A 20,126-nucleotide genomic window follows, 5' to 3' on the forward strand; every position below is an offset into this window, starting at 1 on the left:
GGCCACTCCATTCAGTGTCTTCTCTGTCAACTGTCTTTTCACCCCTGTGTGGGCCAAAGGTGTCTGCCTTGACCACCTCCACCCATGCCCTATCCATACCCTTTACTATTATATACCCAGGTCCTAGCAGTTTGGGGCCACAATAAATGTGTAGGGAGTGAATAAAAAATTCAAAACGTTGCCATCTAGCAGACATTCATACGCAGAACCTCAAAGCCCTTGCACCCTCTCCGCACACGATGTAAAAACAATATGAGGAAATAAAGAAAAACTGGGTGGCAGTTATCTAAGGAATGAAAGCTAGAAAATAGCACCTTTGCCTCAGTTATCAGGAGGTTTCAGGAGAATAATTTTTGCCTGCCTTTTTTTTGTCTAATTGCTTCAGTTCCCTACTTCAATTTGGTCATGTGAATGTGCTGACATTTTTTAATAAAGCGCGTACTTTGCCTGCTTGTAATTGTAGGCTCCTTTACAGAAGGCTCTTCTATTCCCATGCTGCCTTTTTCTCAATATTTTTACTCCTGCCTTTTGAAAACGTTTTAAATATTTGATTTTAGCCCCTACCACAGACTCCAACTCTGTGTTTGGAATTTGGAGATCCAAGTACTGTAGCTAATCCCCAGGACATTTGCCATCGTGTGACTTAAGAATCCATCTCTTATCAAGTTTCTGTGGTTTTCTGGAGTATTTACCAGTCATAATGTTAAAATGTGCACATCTGAAACTATTTTTGACTTACATTTTCTTGATACTTCTCTGTAGTTAGTTTGTGGGAAAATATCCTGCTCCTGAATGGTATCAAACTCGGTCAAACCCTCCCCAGCCTCTTTATAAAGGATTCCTAGGTTGTATCATCACATGTTTTCAATAAACCCTGTTTTTTGTTCTCCTTTAAACAGAGCGTGTCTTATTCAAAAAGCTCGTGACGGCAGGGAAGGAACTGATAGTGAAAAGAAAGTGAGTCCAAAGTAGGATTTTTTCCTCAGTGTTAGGATTTGTTATGAGGCAATGTGTTTTGCAGTCTGAGCCACAGCTTCCAGAGGTGGTCGCCCCGAATTCTGATCCTGTCTCTGGAAGTAACATTGTATTATCTTATATGAGCGTCTCTGCGATGCTATTTCTTTCCTTTTAAGGAACAGATAAGAACTGCAATATACTTTGTAAGGTTCATAACCAGTAACACATAAAAGCAAATGTGGAATTTTGAATTTCTTAAAACTGCTCTTTATCTAGTGCCAATGAGGGCAAATTTGGCAAAGATTTTATAATTAAAGATGGAACTTGGATGTGTAATTGAACAAGATCTCTTTGGTTAATAATCCCCCTACAAACCCAGATAGATGGACATAATAAATCCGTACATGGTAGCACGTAGGATTTTCAAAATTATAATGAGTGTCAGGTGTCCATTTGTGACATGTAGTTACTCAAATTCACTCCTTTAAAGCACTATCTTTTCATTCTTCACAGAAGGAAAAGTCCATTTTCACACCCCAGTGTTTATCCCTAAGGATTATCCAGAAGCCTAAACTTTATCCATTTCTTATTTCTAAAAATAAGAGATTGTGCATTGAAAAAGATTAAGAGAGCCAGGTGTACCAGGTAATTCTCAATTTCCCCAGATAATACTTAGAATGAATTGCCATCCATAGGCGTCCTTTGCCTAGTGACATTTTAGCTGAAATGGCATCTCCATCTGCAAAATCCAAATAGCACAGTCTATTCAAAGAACTTCCTGAAGATATTCTTTCAAAAACTTTTAGTAGTAGGTGATGATTAATCATAACTTGCATGTCATCTGGAAATAGGTATCAAGTTTCTCAAGAAAAGATTACAAATCCCAATACTAACCATAACTGGTTGCCAAGATTCAGAGAGTCCATGTCGTTCAACTGCTTGAAGTAAGTGCAAAAAGGGAGTATTGAAAGTTAGGAATTTTGTTTTTACTCTGTAAATTTAAACCTGCAGTGGCATTGTTTGATTGACGTATAAACATTCAGGTTATGACACTGAACGAGATATCTAAGCATTGGATTTCATCATAGGATGTTAGGGGGTTTCCAGTAGCAGTTTCAACTTTGATCATTCATTGGTGGGGATCCAAGTCTTTTTTTAGACTTGTAGCCAAATACTGGTATGGGGCTCTGTTGAATTGAAACTGACTGCGGGTTTGCCATTTGGTAGGTATGCGAATAGATACTAGGAGAACGTTTTAAACATCTGAGGATATCAGTGTGGGAAACTGTTTCTTCTAAATGCCTTTATTGTCCTTTCTGTATCAAGGAACATAATATAAAGCCATCATGTCAGTGTCCTAAAACATGTTCTGAGTATCCAGAAATACACATGACTCTTCATCTTTTGATTTATTGAGAACCGATGGGATTACACCTAGGTAATTTACTCAAGATACTATGGTGTGCCTTAAATAGGATGTGTTTGCCTCCTACTCATTACAATGATTCGCAGAGGACAAATGCTTCTTTCTTGTTTTATAAATACAGAAACACAACTTCCTTACGTCCTCCGACCTGCACCCCATATCTGAAGTTAAATATTTACAATCACTCTGAAGCAGTAGTTTCAGTATATTACTAATACTGGAGGAGGTGAGTCCTATAGCATAAGACACATGTGCCTGTGCGCGCACACACACACATAGTACACACACACACAAGTACACAGTACACACACACACACACACACACATCTACTGCCTGACTCTGCAGCTCTGACCTCTGTCTGAACTCCAGCTTCACCCACTGTCTACCAGATGTCTAGAGGGCATCTCAAAATTAACAAGGCATAAACCGAACTGTCCATTTTACCCCTCAAATGGCCCCCACAGTATTTCCCTATCTCAATAAATGGCACTTCTTCCACCCAGTTACCCAGGGCAAAAACCCAAAAGTCACCCTCAGCCTCCCTTCTTTGTGTCACACCCCATCATCAATCCTTCAGCAAGTCTTGACATCCCTGTCTTCACATGTCCCAAATCCAGCTCCTTCTCAGCTTCTCCTCACTAATCTTGCTCTTCTAAAACTGCCTTCCCTTTTGTCCAAACCGTGAAGTGGCTTATTAACCGGCCTCTCGCTTCCACTGTTGCCATGCAGCCCGTCTTGTTCTGTTCTGATATCTTGTAGAATGCAAATGTGATCCTGCACGCGTGGGCTGCAGACCCATCACAACTCCAGGATATCTAAAGCTCTTGCCAAAGCCACCACGATCTGGCCAGGGCCCACTCCCTTCCTCACTCCACTCAGACTAAGTTAACCTTTTTTACCTCCCCTTGACTGCACAGACCATGCTTCTGCCTCGAGGTCTTCTCTTTTCTCCCTGGAGTCCTTTCTCTGAGATACGATCGTGATCAGCCCTTCACTTCTTCAGATCAGGGCTCAAATGCCATCTCCTCAGAGAAGTCCTCCTTAGCCATCCCATCTGAGCGAGCACTCCATGCTCCTCTATGACTCCACCCCCTGCTCTGCTTTTTTATTTCTCAAGATACTTTGTTACTACCTGGCTTTGTATTCTGTACTCACTTACTTGCCTAATGTCAGTCTACCCCAAAAGAACATAAGCTCCTTGAGGGCAGAAAAGTCTTGTTTTATTCACTGCTGTCTCTCCAGAGCATGGCTTATTGCAGTCATGCAATAAAAATTATTTGTTGAATCAACCAGTGCATGGATGAATGAATTGCCTTAACAGTTACTATGAGAAAAATCATTTCCAAAACAGTTCGACTGCTGCATTATCATCCAAACGTTGAATGTCCCAACAAAGAATGTACCATTTAGAATTATAGGAACTTGGAGTTACAAAGTTTCCTTGCCATGTTCCACTTCAGTGCATCTCATTTTGAAGATATGGGAACCAGCCCCAAGAGAGAAGTGGTGACAAAACTAGTTAACGGCAGAACTGATAGTTGAACTAGGTATAGTTCAGTGTTCTTTATGCTGTCACACTTTGTTCCACACATCTCTGGTCCTTTTGAGAGGTTAGAATGTTGTATACATAGGCAAATATAATGGAACCACAGATTTTAGTTCCTCCTTGTCATGCTACTGTATTGGCAATAAAGCATCAGGCATATGATATGCATAGGGCACTAAGAAATTACGAATTCATGCAGAAATGGTCCCACATGGACAGGAGAGGCTGACCATTCTGTTATATTCTTCTATCTGGTTGGGACAAGCTAAAATATACAAAGTTGTTAATTATAAGATTGTGCTAAATTTGTCTGAATGTCAGCTCTTTGCAAGTCGTTATATTCCCTGTTCTTAATAACACTTTACTTCTTGGAGTTTCACGTGTAAGCCTTGGTTGACTGCCTGTGTATCTGTTTACTGGTTGCTTACTAGAGAAAAGTTATCAAAGGAAGAGCGTGGAACGAAATGTAGGCGGTTTGTAATAAGACATACGTGGATTTGATCTTGGCTCGATTTACTAGCTAAATTATCCTGGATACAATTCTTGAACTTTCTTAGTAACAATTTATGATCTATAAAAGTATGGATGTGTGTATAAAATGCTTTTAAAGTAAGGAGCTAACATGATGTCAGGCACGTTAAGGCAGACTAAGAGTTTGAGGTATGTTATCTCATTTAATCCTCATAACAGCCATGTGGGGAAAATGGTTCTAGTCCTTATTTACAAGTGAGGGCTCCAAGATTCAGCAAGATTAATAGGCTCGAGGTTACATAGCTAGTAAAGGACAGAAGTAGGAACACCTGGGCTCTCTCACACAAAGTTCACACTTACAATCTTTGCGCCTCCTTGGAGGGCAGTTATGGAGAAGGATTGAAATAGAGTCTGTGTACTACGCACCCCACGTAGCCCCAACGTCAGAGACGGTCAGTAAATGTTGCGCTTTTCCCTTCTCTTTCCCGCCACTGATAAGTTACCTGGCCAATATGCTAACTTTCCTGGGCCATAGCTTCTTCTTTTAAATAAATAATTATCCTTTTTCTTATTACAAAAACAGTGCGTGCATATAATAAAAAAAATATTATTATAAAAAAACCAAAACAACAACAAAAAAACCACCACAAATAATAAAATAAATGATAAAGGAATAAATCCATTATAAAAAGAAAAAAAAGCAGTGCATGCTTATTATAGATTATTTGGAAAAAAGAGATATGTATAAAGAAACTAAATTTTACACATCATCCTACCACCCAAAGACAATCCTTGTTAGCATGCAGGTATAGGTACTTACAGCATTTATTTTTATATATACTGTAAGAGCACAAAATCCTTTGAAGGCGAAATTGGAATCATCTATATATCTTGCTATGTAATCACTTCTTTACATAGTGATATATTGGAGGAGACATTTTCTTATCTAATAAATATTCTTCTAAAACATGATGTTTTGTGGTTACATAGTTATCCATGGTAATAATACTACTATTAATAATAAATTAGATAAAATTTATTATGCGTTAGCACCGTACTAAGATCTTTCAAATGCATCGACTTATTTAGTTCTCACAACAACTCTGTGAAATAGGTACTTCTATGATTCTCATTTTGCAGATAAAGAAGTAGAGGCAGAGAGTTCAGTAAGTTCACCTGGGTAACCAGACGGGAGGAGGCAGAGCCAGGACTGGAGCTCAGGCAGATGAGATGCACGGTGCTTGCTCTGAATAGATAGACCAGTAAATCCATTTTTATTAGAAATTTGGATTATATCTAATTTTTACATTATTAATAATAGTATAATAAGCATTCTTACATAAACCTGTGTTGGCAACCACATTTTTTTCATTAGATTACATTCCTAGAAGTAAAATTTCTGAAAAAATAACAGGTTTTGAATAGTTAATACTTCGGGCAAATAATGCCAAAATTCTCCCCCCAAAGAGGTATACCATTTTATTATAAGACAAAATGTCTATGAAAATGCTTTTCCTCTTTCTCCTTGCCAATATTGACTATTCATTTTATAGACGTTGTCAGTTTGATAGATTAAACTGGTACCAGCTACCGCTTTAAACTTCAAAGCGAGAAATTATAAAGAACTTCTTTCCGTATCTGTATTGGCCACTTTTACTTCTTCCTAAGGTAAATTTGTATTTGTGCCTTCTGTCCAATTTTCTACCAGGATGTTTTCTTATTCATTTATTTTTATATTTTAAAGAATATCTTTTCCAGGTTTGTTTTTTGCATTTCAGTCTATGTGGGGCTTTTTTTAACATATGGAATTTTTAACTTTCATATATTCGTACCTTGGCTTCTCAACTGCAAAATATGGGTTATTTTACTATATTATTTCTAAGGCTCTTGGAATAATAAAATGTTATTCTATTTCTTCACTTGCTATAAGCAAATAACCCATCAAATAATCATCCATCAAATAAGTATTGAACACCTAGGCTGTGGTCGGCCCCAAGCTAGGTGCCAAGGTTACAAGGACATATAAGTGGTTTTGCATGCTTTCAGTTTCTTACAGTTCCTGGACAAGACTAGCATATATACAGACCACTGCTATGACAGTGGTAGGAAGGGCTCGTGATAGTACACGTCGGAGCTCTGGGCATTAGTAGTGTGAAAGCAGCCTTCGGACAGGGGCTTTCCAGGCAGAGCGGGAGTGTTTTCTAAAGCACTTTGAATGCCAGGCATTAGCAATTGATCTTTATTCTAGGTACTGAAAAAATTGTTTTGATCAGAGAAGGAATATAGTCACTTTAACACTTTAATCTTGCATTAGAACACGGAATAGTTTAGGGGCGCCTGGGTGGCACAGTCAGTTGGGTATCCAACTCTTGGTTTTGGCTTGGGTCGTCATCTCAGGGGCATGGGATCAAGCCCCATGTGGGGCTGCACACACAGTGGGGAGTCGGCTTGGGATTCTCTCTCTCCTTCTCTCTCTGCCTCTTCTGCTCATGCTCTCTTTCTCTCCCTCTCTCTCTAAAATAAATAAATAAATCTTTAAGAAAAAGAGAGAGAGAGAATACAAAATAGTTTCAAGAATAGTTTCTTTACAGAGTGAAGACCAGGTCAGAGATGGCAGGGATGGCCAGGAGAGAGGTAGCATAGGCCTGAACTAGTGAGGAGACAGGATAAATGGAAAGAGGAAGGTAGAGATGAGACATATTCTGGAGGCAGACTCAATGGAGCTGAACCACTCAGTAGCAATGGGATGAGGGAGATAATAAAGAAGATGTGAATCTATAAATTTAATATGCAATCTGGATCAGAACTCGGAGTTCTTTTCAATTGATAAATTTATTCTGAAACTTACCTGGAAAAATAGGTAGGTTTAGAATAATTGATACTTTTTTTTAAGATTCTATTTATTTATTTGACAGAGAGAGAGACAGCCAGTGAGAGAGGGAACACAAGCAGGGGGAGTGGGAGAGGAAGAAGCAGGCTCCCAGCGGAGGAGCCTGATGCGGGGCTCGATCCCAGAACGCCGGGATCACGCCCTGAGCCGCAGGTAGATGCTTAACGACTGAGCCATCCAGGCACCCCAAGAATAATTGATACTTTTTTTTTAAAAAGTTAAGAACATTGAAGGGATCTTACACTAATGTCTAGTGTCACACTGATATAGGAAGAGACAGTAAAAGAGGGTAGATCCCAAAAATAGACCTCTCCATGAGTATGTGGAAACATTTGGAAAAGGATAGATTTTTATTTAGGTAATACTGGAAAAATTGACTGTCGTATAAGATACAAGTAAGACGAGTTCTCTACTCCACCACAGAGACAGACAAATTCCATAGAAGTTAAAGATTAGATGAGTTAGAGCAATGCTGGTTGTTATACTAATCCTCGAATTTCAGTAACATCTCAAAACATTTACTTCTTACTTGGGTGGTAGTCCAATGAAGGTACTCCTTGTTGGGTGTGGGGTGTGTAGTAAAGGCTCTGCTCGATGCAGTCATTCAGGAACCCAAGGTGACAAAGGCCCTGCATCTTTAGCACGTGGCTCCTAAGGATATGCTTAGTACCAACACACAGCTGGCGGAAAGGAAAAGACAGAAGGCATAAGGCTCTGTGCGTCCCCTCAGCCTGGAAGTGGCACACATTATTTCCACTCACCTTCCATTAGCTAGACTAGTCACATGACCCCACCCAGAGGCAAGCAGACCTGGAGGATGGTGTCTCTGGACGGGCCACCTCTTCCCAGGGATAGTTCTATACCTCAGAGGAGAAGCGTGATCTGTGGTGGACAGCTAGGTAACTTTGCCACGAAGACTCTCCTGAATAGTAAAAGTAAATATGTTAACTAAACAAGCATCTAAATACACCAAAATAAAATCTAGGAAAATACTTTTATAATCTTGGGCAAAGTCTTTCTAGATGACGTGACTTCTTTGACTTCTAAAAAACATGAAATACAGAATGAGTAAAGAAAAATAAGTGATGTTTTTGCCTATCATGTTGGCAAAGATTACAAATTTGTGATATTCCATGTAATAACCTGCGAATGCTTAGAACAATATCTATCACACAGTAAACTGTTACTGTGTTAGCTGTTACTAGTACTATTGTTATTTTTATTAGCATTACTTTTATTAACAAGGAGGCAGAAAAATAATTACTCTCATACATTGTTAGTAACAATTGGTACCATCCTTTGGAGGGCGTTTGGATATCAAAACTCAAAACCTGCCAACATTCAACCCAGCAATCCAATCTCTAGGAATTTATCCTTAACCTACAAAAATACGTGTACTAAACTGTTCATTTCAGCATCATTTTAAGAGCAAAAATTCAAGTAACCTGAAATTCATTAATAATAATTGGCTAATTAAATAAATTTCCTTCCAACCTTATACTACCTATGTCTAGTGTTTTCATATCTTATAGCAGCTACTATTTTACAATTTTAAAACATATATTTTATTTAAATCATCCAGAGTTTAGTTTACAGTGAGGCCACTAGGATTTAGAACAAAAAAGGTGGTGGAAGAATGTTTTATTTGTTGCATTTCTGTTTTTCCCAGAGATAAGATGAAATGAGTTTTTTTTTTTTTTGAAGATTTTATTTATTTATTTGACAGAGATAGAGATAGCCAGCGAGAGAGGGAACACAAGCAGGGGGAGTGGGAGAGGAAGAGGCAGGCTCCCAGCGGATGAGCCTGATGTGGGGCTCGATCCCAGAACGCCGGGATCACGCCCTGAGCCGAAGGCAGACGCCTAACGACTGAGCCACCCAGGCGCCCCATGAAATGAGTTTAAAGTGCAAGAGGGAAATTTATGTTAGCTCTCGGGGGAAACTTTCTGAGACTCTAACATAATTTACAAAAATTTTTAAAGCCTAAATTCTCCAGACAGTTTCCAGAAATCAAGATGTACCCCCTTTGTGGTTTATCTCTACAGAATTTTTCTGTCCTTACAATTACTAGTTTAAAAGTGTTCAACCATGATTTGCTTAATCCATATGATTTAGTTCTTCCCATTATGATTTGAAATTAAGCCAGGTATGGTAAAATACACTTTCTAATACATGTACTATGTCATGTAATTGTAGCAACAGAATACATCCCATCGAGTTCAGGTGTGCAGTTGATCTTGCTTTTTTTTTAAGTTTTCTTTTAATTCCAGTTAATTAGTACTATGTTACATTAGTTTCAAGTGTATAATATAGTGATTCAACAATTCCATACATCACTCAGTGCTCCTCACACAAGTGCCCTCCTTAATCCCCATCGCCTACTTCACCCATCCCCCCACCCACCTCCCCCTCTGGTAACCCTCAGTTTGTTCTCTATTGTTAGGAGTCTGTTTCCTGGTTCTCTCTCTCTCTCTCTCTCTCTTTTTTTAAGATTTTATTCATTTATTTATTTATTTGACAGAGAGAGAGACAGCCAGCGAGAGAGGGAACACAAGCAGAGGGAGTGGGAGAGGAAGAAGCAGGCTCCCAGCAGAGGAGCCTGATGTGGGGCTCGATCCCAGAAGCCGGGATCACGCCCTGAGCCAAAGGCAGACACTTAACGACTGAGCCACCCAGGCGCCCCTCTCTCTCTCTCTCTTTTGCCCTTTGCTCATTTGTTTCACTTCTTAAATTCCACATAGGAGTGAAATCATGTGGTATCTGTCCTTCTCTGACTGACTTATTTTGCTTAGCATTATGCTCTCTAGATCCATCCATGCAGTTGATCTTGCTTTAACCCAATCTTTGGGTCCACATTAGGGTAGCCTTAGATATGAATCCACCTTATAATGAGGGATTTTCAGTATTACAGGGACTAATCCCTTTTACACAAAGTCCAAGGTGATCAATTCATATTGATTTTGCTGACTAAGTCATACTGGAGCAAAGTTCCAGTGGAGTCTAATAATACGTTCATTTACAGTCCCTTTGTGTCTTCAATATCATTGCGGTATTTACTTTGCCCAAATCTTTGCAGTCTCATCAAATCTCAAGAATTCATCCGTAAATCATTCTAAGTGATTCAGTGAGTATGTGAACCTACTTCCTAGAACCTTATAAGCCTATATTTCACATTTCTAATGGGCTGCTAGTAATCAATAACTATCTTCACTACTTCCCAACTTGTTCACATCTGTTTCCTTTGGGAGAAGTAGATTTTAAGAGCACAGGATGACATGCTTTCTTTCCATGCAGTTTGGAGCTCCCCCTTGTTTATTAACACTTCTGTTTCTTCCTTTAGCCCCATTTTCTCTTGATGTATCCATAAAAGTACCATCTGTTTTCACTATCATTTTCTTTCTGCACTCTGCTCTCTCCTGAGTGCTTCATGTGATAACAGTTTATTCCGGCTCTATTATCTACGTGCTTTCCCAGCCCACCCTCTTCTCCCCATCTCACCCCACCCATGTCACCCTGGATTTTCTTTATCCAAGGAATGGTACACCATAACTTTTAAGGGCACAGCTTTGGAGTCAAGGAATGGCTCGCTCAGCCACTTAGGATATTGGGCCTTGGCTAGTTGATCACTGCAAGTCTTAGTTCTTCGTTTGCAAGAAGCAGATGGTCCTGATATTATCTAGCTCATAGGAGTACTAAATAAAGTCATGTACATCAGGGTTTCCCAACCTTGGCGCTATTGGCATTTGGGACTAGCTACTTCTTTTTTCTGGGGACTAGTCTGGGCATTGTAGGATGTTTTGCAGCAACCTTTACCACTAGAGGACAGTAGTAATCCCCTTTACCACTAGATGCCAGTAGTAATCCCCTTCCCAATTAAGACAACCAGCTATGTCTCCAGACATTGCTAGATGTCCCCTGGGAGGCAAAATCATCCCCGCTGACAACACTGGTGTACGTATTTAGCACCATGCCTAGTACATGGTGGAGATTTAATACGTATTCGTGGTAGATTGACCATCTCGTGGATTAATGAATATTCATTTCTAAAGCAAACATCCACTATAATATTTGATGTTCTATTAACTGCTTAGTTCATGAGTGGATAAACAAACAAATATGAAGCCAATGAGCTTTGAGGGCTGTCTATGATTTCTACCATGTACTAAAATGTGGTATATTCACTTAGGACAAGGCTCCTTTCTTTCAAAAAACATTTTAGATGACTAATTGCACTGCTTAAGCTACTCTGCCCAGTTTTTCTCCAGCCTTATTGAGATACAGTTGACATGTAAAAATGTGTAAGTTTAAGGTGTACCACCTATTGATTTGATACACAGATATTGTAAACTGTTAGCTGACACCGCCAACACATCACACAATTACCATTTCTTCTTTGTGGGGAAAACATTTAAGATTTACTCTCTTGACAACTTTCAAGTATGTAATACAGTATCATTAATTATAATCACCATGCTATACATTAGATCCCCAGAACTTATTCATCTTATCACTGGAAGTTTATAATCTTTGACCAACATCTCCCCATTTCTCCCACCCCCCAGCTCCTGGTAATCATAATTCTAGTCTCTGTTTCTAGGAGTTCAACTTCTTCAGATTCCACAATAAGTGATGTACAGTTATTTGTCTTTCTCTGTCTGGCTCATTTCAGTTAGCGTGATACCCTCAAAGTCCATCCATGTTGTTGCAACCATTACGATTCTCTTCTTTCTCGTGGCTGAAAAATACTGCACTATCTATTCCACTATTTTTAATTTTTTGAGGAACCTCCATACTGTTTCCATAATGAACATACCAATTTACATTCCCACCAACAGTGTCCGAGCGTTCCTTTCCTTCACATCCTTACCAGCATTTGTTATCTCTTGTCTTTTTTATAATAGTCATTCTAACAGGGGTGAAGTAATAATCTCAGTATAGTTCTGATTTGCATTATCTCATGATTAATGATGTTGAGCACGTTTTCATATATCTGTTGGCCATTTCTGTGTCTTGTTTGGAGTAACGTCTGTTCATTTCCTCTGCCTGTTTTTTACTTGGATTATTTGTTATTTTACTATTGATTTGTAGGAGTAATTTATATTTTTAATATTAACGCCTTATCAGATAAGTGGTTTGCAAATATTTTCTCCTATGGTACATTGCCTTTTCATTTTGTTGCTGCTTTCTTTTTCTGTACAGAAGCTTTTTTGGTTATGTGGTCCCACTTGTTTATTTTTGCTTTTGTTGCCTTTGTTTTTGGTGTCAAATTCAGAAAAATCATTGTCAAGATCAATATCAAGAGCCTGCTCTTTATGTTTCCTTCTAGAAGGAAGGAAGTCAGGTGTTACACTTACATCTTTAATACATCTTTAGTTGATTATTGTGTATGGTATAAGATAGTGGTCCAGTTTCATTCTTTCGTATGTGGTTGTCCAGTTTTCCCAACACCATTTATTGACAAGTTTATCCTTTCCCCATTGTATATTTCTGGCTCCTTCATCATTAATTAATTGATCATTATGCATGGGTTTATTTCTGGGCTCTCTATTCTGTTCCATTGATCTCTGACTCTATTTTATGCTGATACCATGCAAGTTTGATTATTATAGCTTTGTAATATAGTTTGAAATCACGGAGCATGATGCTTCCAGCTTGTTCTTTTTTTCTGCTTTGGCTATTCAGTGTCTTTTGTGGCTCTATAGGAATTTTAGAATTTTTTGTTCTGTTTCTGTGGAAAATGCCACTGGAATTTTGATAGAAATTGAATTGAACCTGTAGATTGCTTTAAGTAGTGTGGACATCTTAACAATATTCTTCCAATCCATGAGCGTGGAATATCTTTTCATTTATTTGTGTCTCTTTCAGTTTCTTTCATCAGTGTCTTATAGTTGTCACCAAACAGATCTTTCACCTCCTTGGTTAAATTTATTCCTAATTATTTTATTCTTTTTGATGCTGTAGTAAAGAGGATTTTTTTATTTGTCTTTTTCAGAGATCATTGTTAGTGTATAGAAACACAACTTATTTTTGTATACTGATTTTGTGTGCTGCAACTTTACTTAATTCCTTTATTAGTTCCAGTAATGTTTTGGTGGAATCCTTAGCATTTTCTGTATATAATATGTCACCTGCAAATGGTGATGGTTTTACTTCTTCCTTTCCAATTTGAATGCCTTTTATTTCTTTTTCTTGCCTAATTGCTCTGGCTGGGACTTTAGATACTGTGCTGAATAAAAGTGGCGAAAGTGGGCATCCTTATCTTGTTCCTTATTTTGGAGTGAAAGCTTTTATTTTTTTATCATTAACTGTAATGTTAGCTATGGGGTTGTCATGTATGGTAAAATAGGTGATGGGGATTAAGGAGGGCACTTGTAATGATCACAGGGTGATATATGGAAGTGTTGAGTCACTATATTGTACACCTGAAACTAATATTACACTGTATGTTAGCTACTGGGAATTTAAATAAAAACTTTTTTAAAGTAGCAAATAGAATCCTTTTAGAGAAAGACTAAGACGGGCATTTCTGCCTGTTCCTTCTGCATGGAGCCCTGGGATGGTAGCCACAGCAGTGCTCACACCCATTAATAACTGCTTCTTGGTTTGCCATATAGTCTTATAGATCTTGTGGATGCAGTCCCCATTGGCTTTCAGAGCGAGCTGTTTAGAAGGCCTGCCCCTCAAGTGGGAGTCTTAAAGTTAGGAGGCTAAATGTGGAGTCCAAACCCTTAGCCTCTGAGGGAGAAGCTGGGATGTGGGAGTTCCCTCCCATTTGTATGACCCCGTGCTAACAGTGAGGTGTAAGGCAAGATTATGTCTCAGCCTTTCCTACCCAGTTCGATGTGGGTATTATCTTATTTGCCAGATGTTTAGGAGTCCCTCTGCTGGTTTCTGGATTTCCTTCACAGAGAATTACTCCATTTGCAAGTGTTTATTCGGCTCGTCTGTGGGAGGAAGGGAGTTCAGGAGTCTCCTATGTCACTGTCTTTGAAGACTCCCCCTACCTAATTTTTCAAAAAGGAAATCTTAGTGAGATTATAAACTTTAATGGATGATAGCTATGAATTATTATGTTGCAGTAGAATTCAAGATGGAATATTGAAGGGATCCCTTGATTAATTCAAGACTATTCCAGATTCTTATTCTACTTATTGAAACACTGATATGGTAAGAGAACAAAGCTCAAGCTACCTTGAGTATTTAAGTCCACTCTATAAATATTTAGAGAGTGCTTACCATGTTTCAGGCACTGTTCTAGGTACTTGGGATACAAGTATCCAAACTTGTGGAGCCTCCAGTCTATAACGGACTACAAAAATAATAAATACATATATAAAAATAAAGAGTAGTCACAACTTCTAAAATATTAGACTGGGAAATAGTCTAGGTGGTACTGACAGCAAAATTCAGTGGAGGACTCCACTGAATCCAGGCAGAAACATTTTTGTGACTGCATTCATCGTTTGCCATTTGGTTGCTCATCTGTGATTTCATTTTACTGAACTCCCAACTTTCTCGTCTGATCTGAATTACAATGAGAGTGTTAAATCACATCTGTAGTTACCTTTGCATATTTTGTGACTTCAAACACTTAGATTATGATTCACTGTGTGCATAATTTTTTAAATTGTCTCAAACCAGCAGTGTTGCTTTTACTTTGTCTAGGTTTTCTCTAATGAACAAACTTCATAGCTTCATATGTTTTGCGCCGTAGCCTAACAGCTTGATGGCTGATTCTTTTACACTCATACGTATGTGCTTTCTATGCCTCGCTTTTCTCATCTGTAAAATGGGATCTGTGGAACATCTAACCAACACAGTTGTTGTGAGGATGAAATAACATTTGTAGAAAAACAGAACTGAAGAAAGTGCCAGGCACACAGTAAGTTTTAAGTGCTGTATTTTCTGCATCCCTGCCAGTCATTTACCTGTTTCTCCTATCTCAAACATTTTAACATAATAAAGGTGGTGTTGTTCCTTTTTCTTTCCTTTGTACACTTGGAAGGAAGCAGGATTACAATGAGAAAAGAAGCAAGTACATATTAGCAGGGCCATGTAAGAAATGTCTCTTTGTGTGTAAACCACTTGTCTCAGGAGTAAATCCCTCCAAATGATGCAAACTAAGAGACGTTTTTCACACTTAACTCTTCTCTAAAGTTTTTTTCCAATTTCAAAAGACATTTTCATTGCTATAAAATTCCGTATTACAGAAATTAGTAGCTTAGAAAGTAAAAAGTCCCTTTACCCACCTACTCACCCCACTCTCTCTACCTCTGGAGAGAATTAATGGTAAGAATCTGTATATATTCCCACATGATTTTCCTGGTCATTTATTCTTCGTTAAAATACGATCACATTGCACATACAGCTTTGCAACTGTCTTTTTATTCACTTAAAATATGTCTTTGGTGTCTGTGTCAACACATTTAATTCCTTCTCTTCCAACAGCTGCAGAGAGCTGTAACTCAAGGATGTGCTTGTGGCTTTCTGCGTACTTACCCATAAAGTCCTATAGTGGTTAGATCTGACTGGTAAAAGTCCTTCAGCTGACCCTCGTACCACCAGCCACTCTAAGTCCTGACCCAAAAGGGGCGCCAGGAGAGTCATTCAAAAGATCTGCTCCATCCACCCCCAGAGACCAGACTTCTGTCAGTGCAGGGAGAAGGGCCGCACGGGATGATAAATACACATTCATCCAGCAGTTAACCCTGAGGGTCACAGAAACTTTAGAAATCCAGTGCCCTTGAAGTGGAACTCCTCCCTAGAGTGTGGATGCCCAGTCATGCACAGCCCACTTGGAGCAGGAAAGAAATTTTATTTGAGGATGTTAAGGTCAAGTTAACTTATTTTAAAATTGCCATAGGAGGCCATTCATCCCCACTTCACTTCTCCCACTTCAAAGCCTTCTTCCCATCACTCAGATATTTGCCCTTGGAGCAATTAAGTCCCCTTTTATCTTTTCTGTGCTTTCATTAGCTGCTCTGTTTCTCTTTCTTAGCTTACAAAAGGGCAGATATTTTTTTAAGTCAGATGTCAATATGTCAAACATCAAATATCCATTCCCATGCAACGCACTGTGAATATAATTAATACTCTACTGTAACAAATGTACTATTATTTCATTTGTATACCAAACTTACACATAATTGACCAGCCAGATATAAAGAGTACTCTGTGCAGAGAGCTTAGAGTATCCAACTCAGCTGAGGCCTTTGTTAGTGTGTGAAGTCGCAGACTCCACAACACAAGGGAATTTTTTGCAGAAAGGAGCTACAAGCTTCTTTGGCGAGAAAACAAGAGACATGATTACACCGAGCAGCACTTTCATAGCCGTGCCGGCTAGGATGCCTGTGTGGCATCAAGCAGGAATCCACCGCGTTAGGGCTGAGGACGGGGCTACCAAGGAAACCAGAGCCAAAGCAGCCTGAGTGTTCCCTGGAACACCGAACTTTCCGAAGGCCACCGTCCGTCCATTCTTCCAAGGTTACGTAGCAGATGGTTCAGAATTGCATAGGTAAAGCATAGACTAGCCAAAGGGTCAGAACCAAGGCAATAAGTAGATCCTGTTCTCTGCCTTTTCACTCTTCAGTTGTCACAGACCCCCAGTAGCACCACTCCAAGCTGGGGTTCAAGATCTGTTTATTTGTGCCTCAAAGAGGTCAAAGCGAACCTTTCTGAAACACTCTAGTGTTTCACAAGTTGAGCAACACGACTTCCACGTCCTGCTACTTACGGCTATTTCAACCTCTTTCTTTCAGATACCATTGTTCTTATCGCTTCAATAGCAGTTGTTTCTGCAAAAACTCAGGGTAATATTTTTGCCACGTCCGCACTCAGAAGTCTCCGTTTCCTACAGATCCTCCGCATGGTGCGCATGGACCGAAGGGGAGGCACTTGGAAATTACTAGGTTCAGTGGTTTATGCGCACAGCAAGGTACGATTCACTTTCTAAATTACGGAACAAGACTTTTGAAACTTTTTCGTTGATTGCTGTGGAATATTTAATGAACCCATCAAGCAAACGTAGTCATTTCAGAAGTCGGTTAAAGCACAAGGTATAATGGATTATTTAAAAGTCATCACACGGTTGCCAGAGGGAAGGGGAGTGGGAGAAGAGGCAAAATCGGTGAAAGGGAGAGAGAAAGACGGGGTTGCCGCTGTGGAATGACTAAGTCACAGGAATCAAGGGCTCAGCAGGGATAGTCAGTGATACTCTGACAGCGTCGTGTGGTGACCGGTGGCGGCCACACTGTGGTGAGCACAGCCTCGCTTACAGACGTGTGGAATCACTGTGCTATACACCTGAAACTAAGAACATTGTGTGTCAACGTTACTCAGATAAAACATAACGTCTTTCAAGTCTTCATGCCTCGAATAAATTGTAGTAAACCCATGTCTTTAGAACACTGTGCAACCATAAAAAAAGACTGAGGAAGTTCTGTTCGCTGGGACATCCTCTGAAGAAAAAGTAAATTCCATAAATTCCATAAATACACACTATCATAAATATCCAAAAAGTAGTAAAGTGAATACATAGATTTTTTTTTTTCCTTCTTCACAGATTTTTTTACCTCTAACAGTCTTTCATTCCTTTTATATCTAGGAATTAATCACAGCTTGGTACATAGGATTTTTGGTTCTCATTTTTTCATCTTTCCTGGTCTATCTTGTGGAAAAGGATGCCAATAAGGAGTTTTCTACATATGCAGATGCTCTCTGGTGGGGCACGGTAAGTATAAAAGTCTGTTTTTGTTTTTTGGATGTTGTGAAATGTTTCCTTTGAATACAGTGTAATGATTTCTATGAATCATTTATGAAAGGTCTCAATAAAAACATTCACTTCCAAGAGAGAATTATGTGAAAATAGACAGCACTAAAATTGTCTAAAGAGTTTTCCCATCTCTATGGCTCAACAAAATTAAGTTCTCTTATAAATCATCAGAAGTATTTCTTGAGTGCTAGATTGTTGCCAAAATAAGGATTCGTTACTTTTTAAAACTGTGATTAAAATCTTGACAGGGTTGTTTGTTTGTCTTAACTCCGTGGAGCACAGATTTTAAATGACCAATTTTGCATTGGCTTACCACTCATCAAAAAGTTTATCTGAGGTTAAAAAAAAGAAATAGTAGCTGAATGGAAGTTAAAGTAAAATTATGGCACAAGAAGTGAAAACTGGTCACCATCTGTGAGGTCAGAGATCATAGGCACCTAATTTCAAAACTTTCCACTCAAAAACCTACTTTTCATTTAAAATGTTATTAAAGGATAGTCCACCAAACAAATAAAACAATCACGACCTCATACAGTCCCATGCTAAAGACTTTAACTCCTTTTTTTAAAACTTGTCATTATTAATGAGGGAACCAGTACAATGTTACATCTGTTTCAAAGGACTATCCAAGAAACAGAAACATAGAAAGATCAAGAATATTGAAATGAATTCAAGTAGAAGTAAAGCTGGCTTCTTCCACAGTGTGAGAGGGAAGTCAATTAAACCTCCCCTAGAGAGAATTTATTTACATGTCTATAGACAAGAATTATTTTGCAATGCTACTAGTTATCTACAACTTACCGAGTTGCAAAATAGCTCAAAAGCCATGAAAAATGCAGGGCCCCATAAAGTCAAAAGTTGATAACCTGGAAGTGTGTGCTCTACACAGGGCGTAGTTTTCCATTAAAGCAAAAAATCTTGTCTGCATTGTAAAGACTTTATAAAACAGTCATTGAAACATGGGTCCTAATAAGAATGTCACAGGATGGGGGAATGCTTTCTGCAATATAGAAACTATATTTCTTTTTATTTTATTCCTTAAGACATCCCAAAAGGGTGTTTTGTGAAAATGCACAGCATTTATAATTGTCTAAACAGCTACCGATCTCTTTGGTCCAACAAAGTTAAATTCTCTAATAAATCATTAGTAATATTTCTTGAATGCTAGATTGTCACCAAAATTAAAATACATCATTTTCTTAAACTGTGGTCAAAATATTTATAAGTTGGGGGGCACCTGGGTGGCTCAGTAGGTTAAGGGTCTGACTCAGATCTGATCTCAGGGTTGTGAGTTCAAGCCCCACATTGGGCTCCACACTGGGCATGGAACCTATTTAGAAAATAAATATATATACATATATATATATAAGTTGGTTGTTTGTTTTATGGAACATAGATTTAAGTTACCAATTGTTGCATTGTTTTGCTACTCATCAAAAGCACATCAGTGAGAGCTAGAATTCTTGTCAAGGACAAAGAAAATTTGTCAGGCTTATATTAAGCAAAACTCAGTATGTTTCTTGGCCACACAGCAGCAGTAAAATGAATAAGAATCATTTCTTATTGGTTTAGGATTTTTTTCTTAAATTATCAAAGTCAGTGTCTTCAAGATCATGCCATTGGTAACAAAGCAATCTGGTGGTGTAATAATTTGGTTCCCAGCTCCTCCCTCCTACCCCACAAGCATTAATGGACATTTTGAAAGAAGGAAGGTGGAAAACCTGAAAAAGAGCAGTCATGTGACATTCTTAAAATACCTTTATATGTGGAATGCAAGTGAAAATTTATGACTCATTGTGTGATAAACTGTGTAAACTGAGAAAATAGGAGGCTCTTCTAGCTAACAAGGGGAAGACAGTTTATTATCCCAGGCTTCAAAGCAACAATTTGAATTTAAGTTTAGTTTTTGTTTTTCTTTGATAATTCTAACGTACTTAAATTCTTGAGACGTTCAGGTGCACCTGTCCCATTGAGATGTGGTCGTTGATGAGTTCAGCCTGGCAGCTCTTCATCTTTCTTTCCAATATTCTTCCTTTTCTCCTTATTACTAATCAGAAGTGCTGT

General features: G+C 38.7%; 1 protein-coding gene across 4 annotated transcripts in view; it reads left to right on the plus strand.

Annotated features, from left to right (window-relative positions):
• The window catches only part of KCNQ5 (potassium voltage-gated channel subfamily Q member 5), a 489,468-nt gene that overhangs the window by 372,049 nt on the left and 97,293 nt on the right, over positions 1-20,126 (plus strand). For all 4 annotated transcript variants that reach the window (XM_044387115.3, XM_044387116.3, XM_026507086.4 and 1 more), the window contains 2 exons: positions 17,050-17,225; positions 17,895-18,020. In XM_044387115.3, coding sequence (XP_044243050.1) covers positions 17,050-17,225; positions 17,895-18,020 — 302 coding nt within the window. The remainder of the gene's footprint in view (positions 1-17,049; positions 17,226-17,894; positions 18,021-20,126) is intronic.

Source organism: Ursus arctos, unplaced genomic scaffold (assembly GCF_023065955.2).
Source record: "Ursus arctos isolate Adak ecotype North America unplaced genomic scaffold, UrsArc2.0 scaffold_29, whole genome shotgun sequence".
Taxonomy (NCBI): domain Eukaryota; kingdom Metazoa; phylum Chordata; class Mammalia; order Carnivora; family Ursidae; genus Ursus; species Ursus arctos.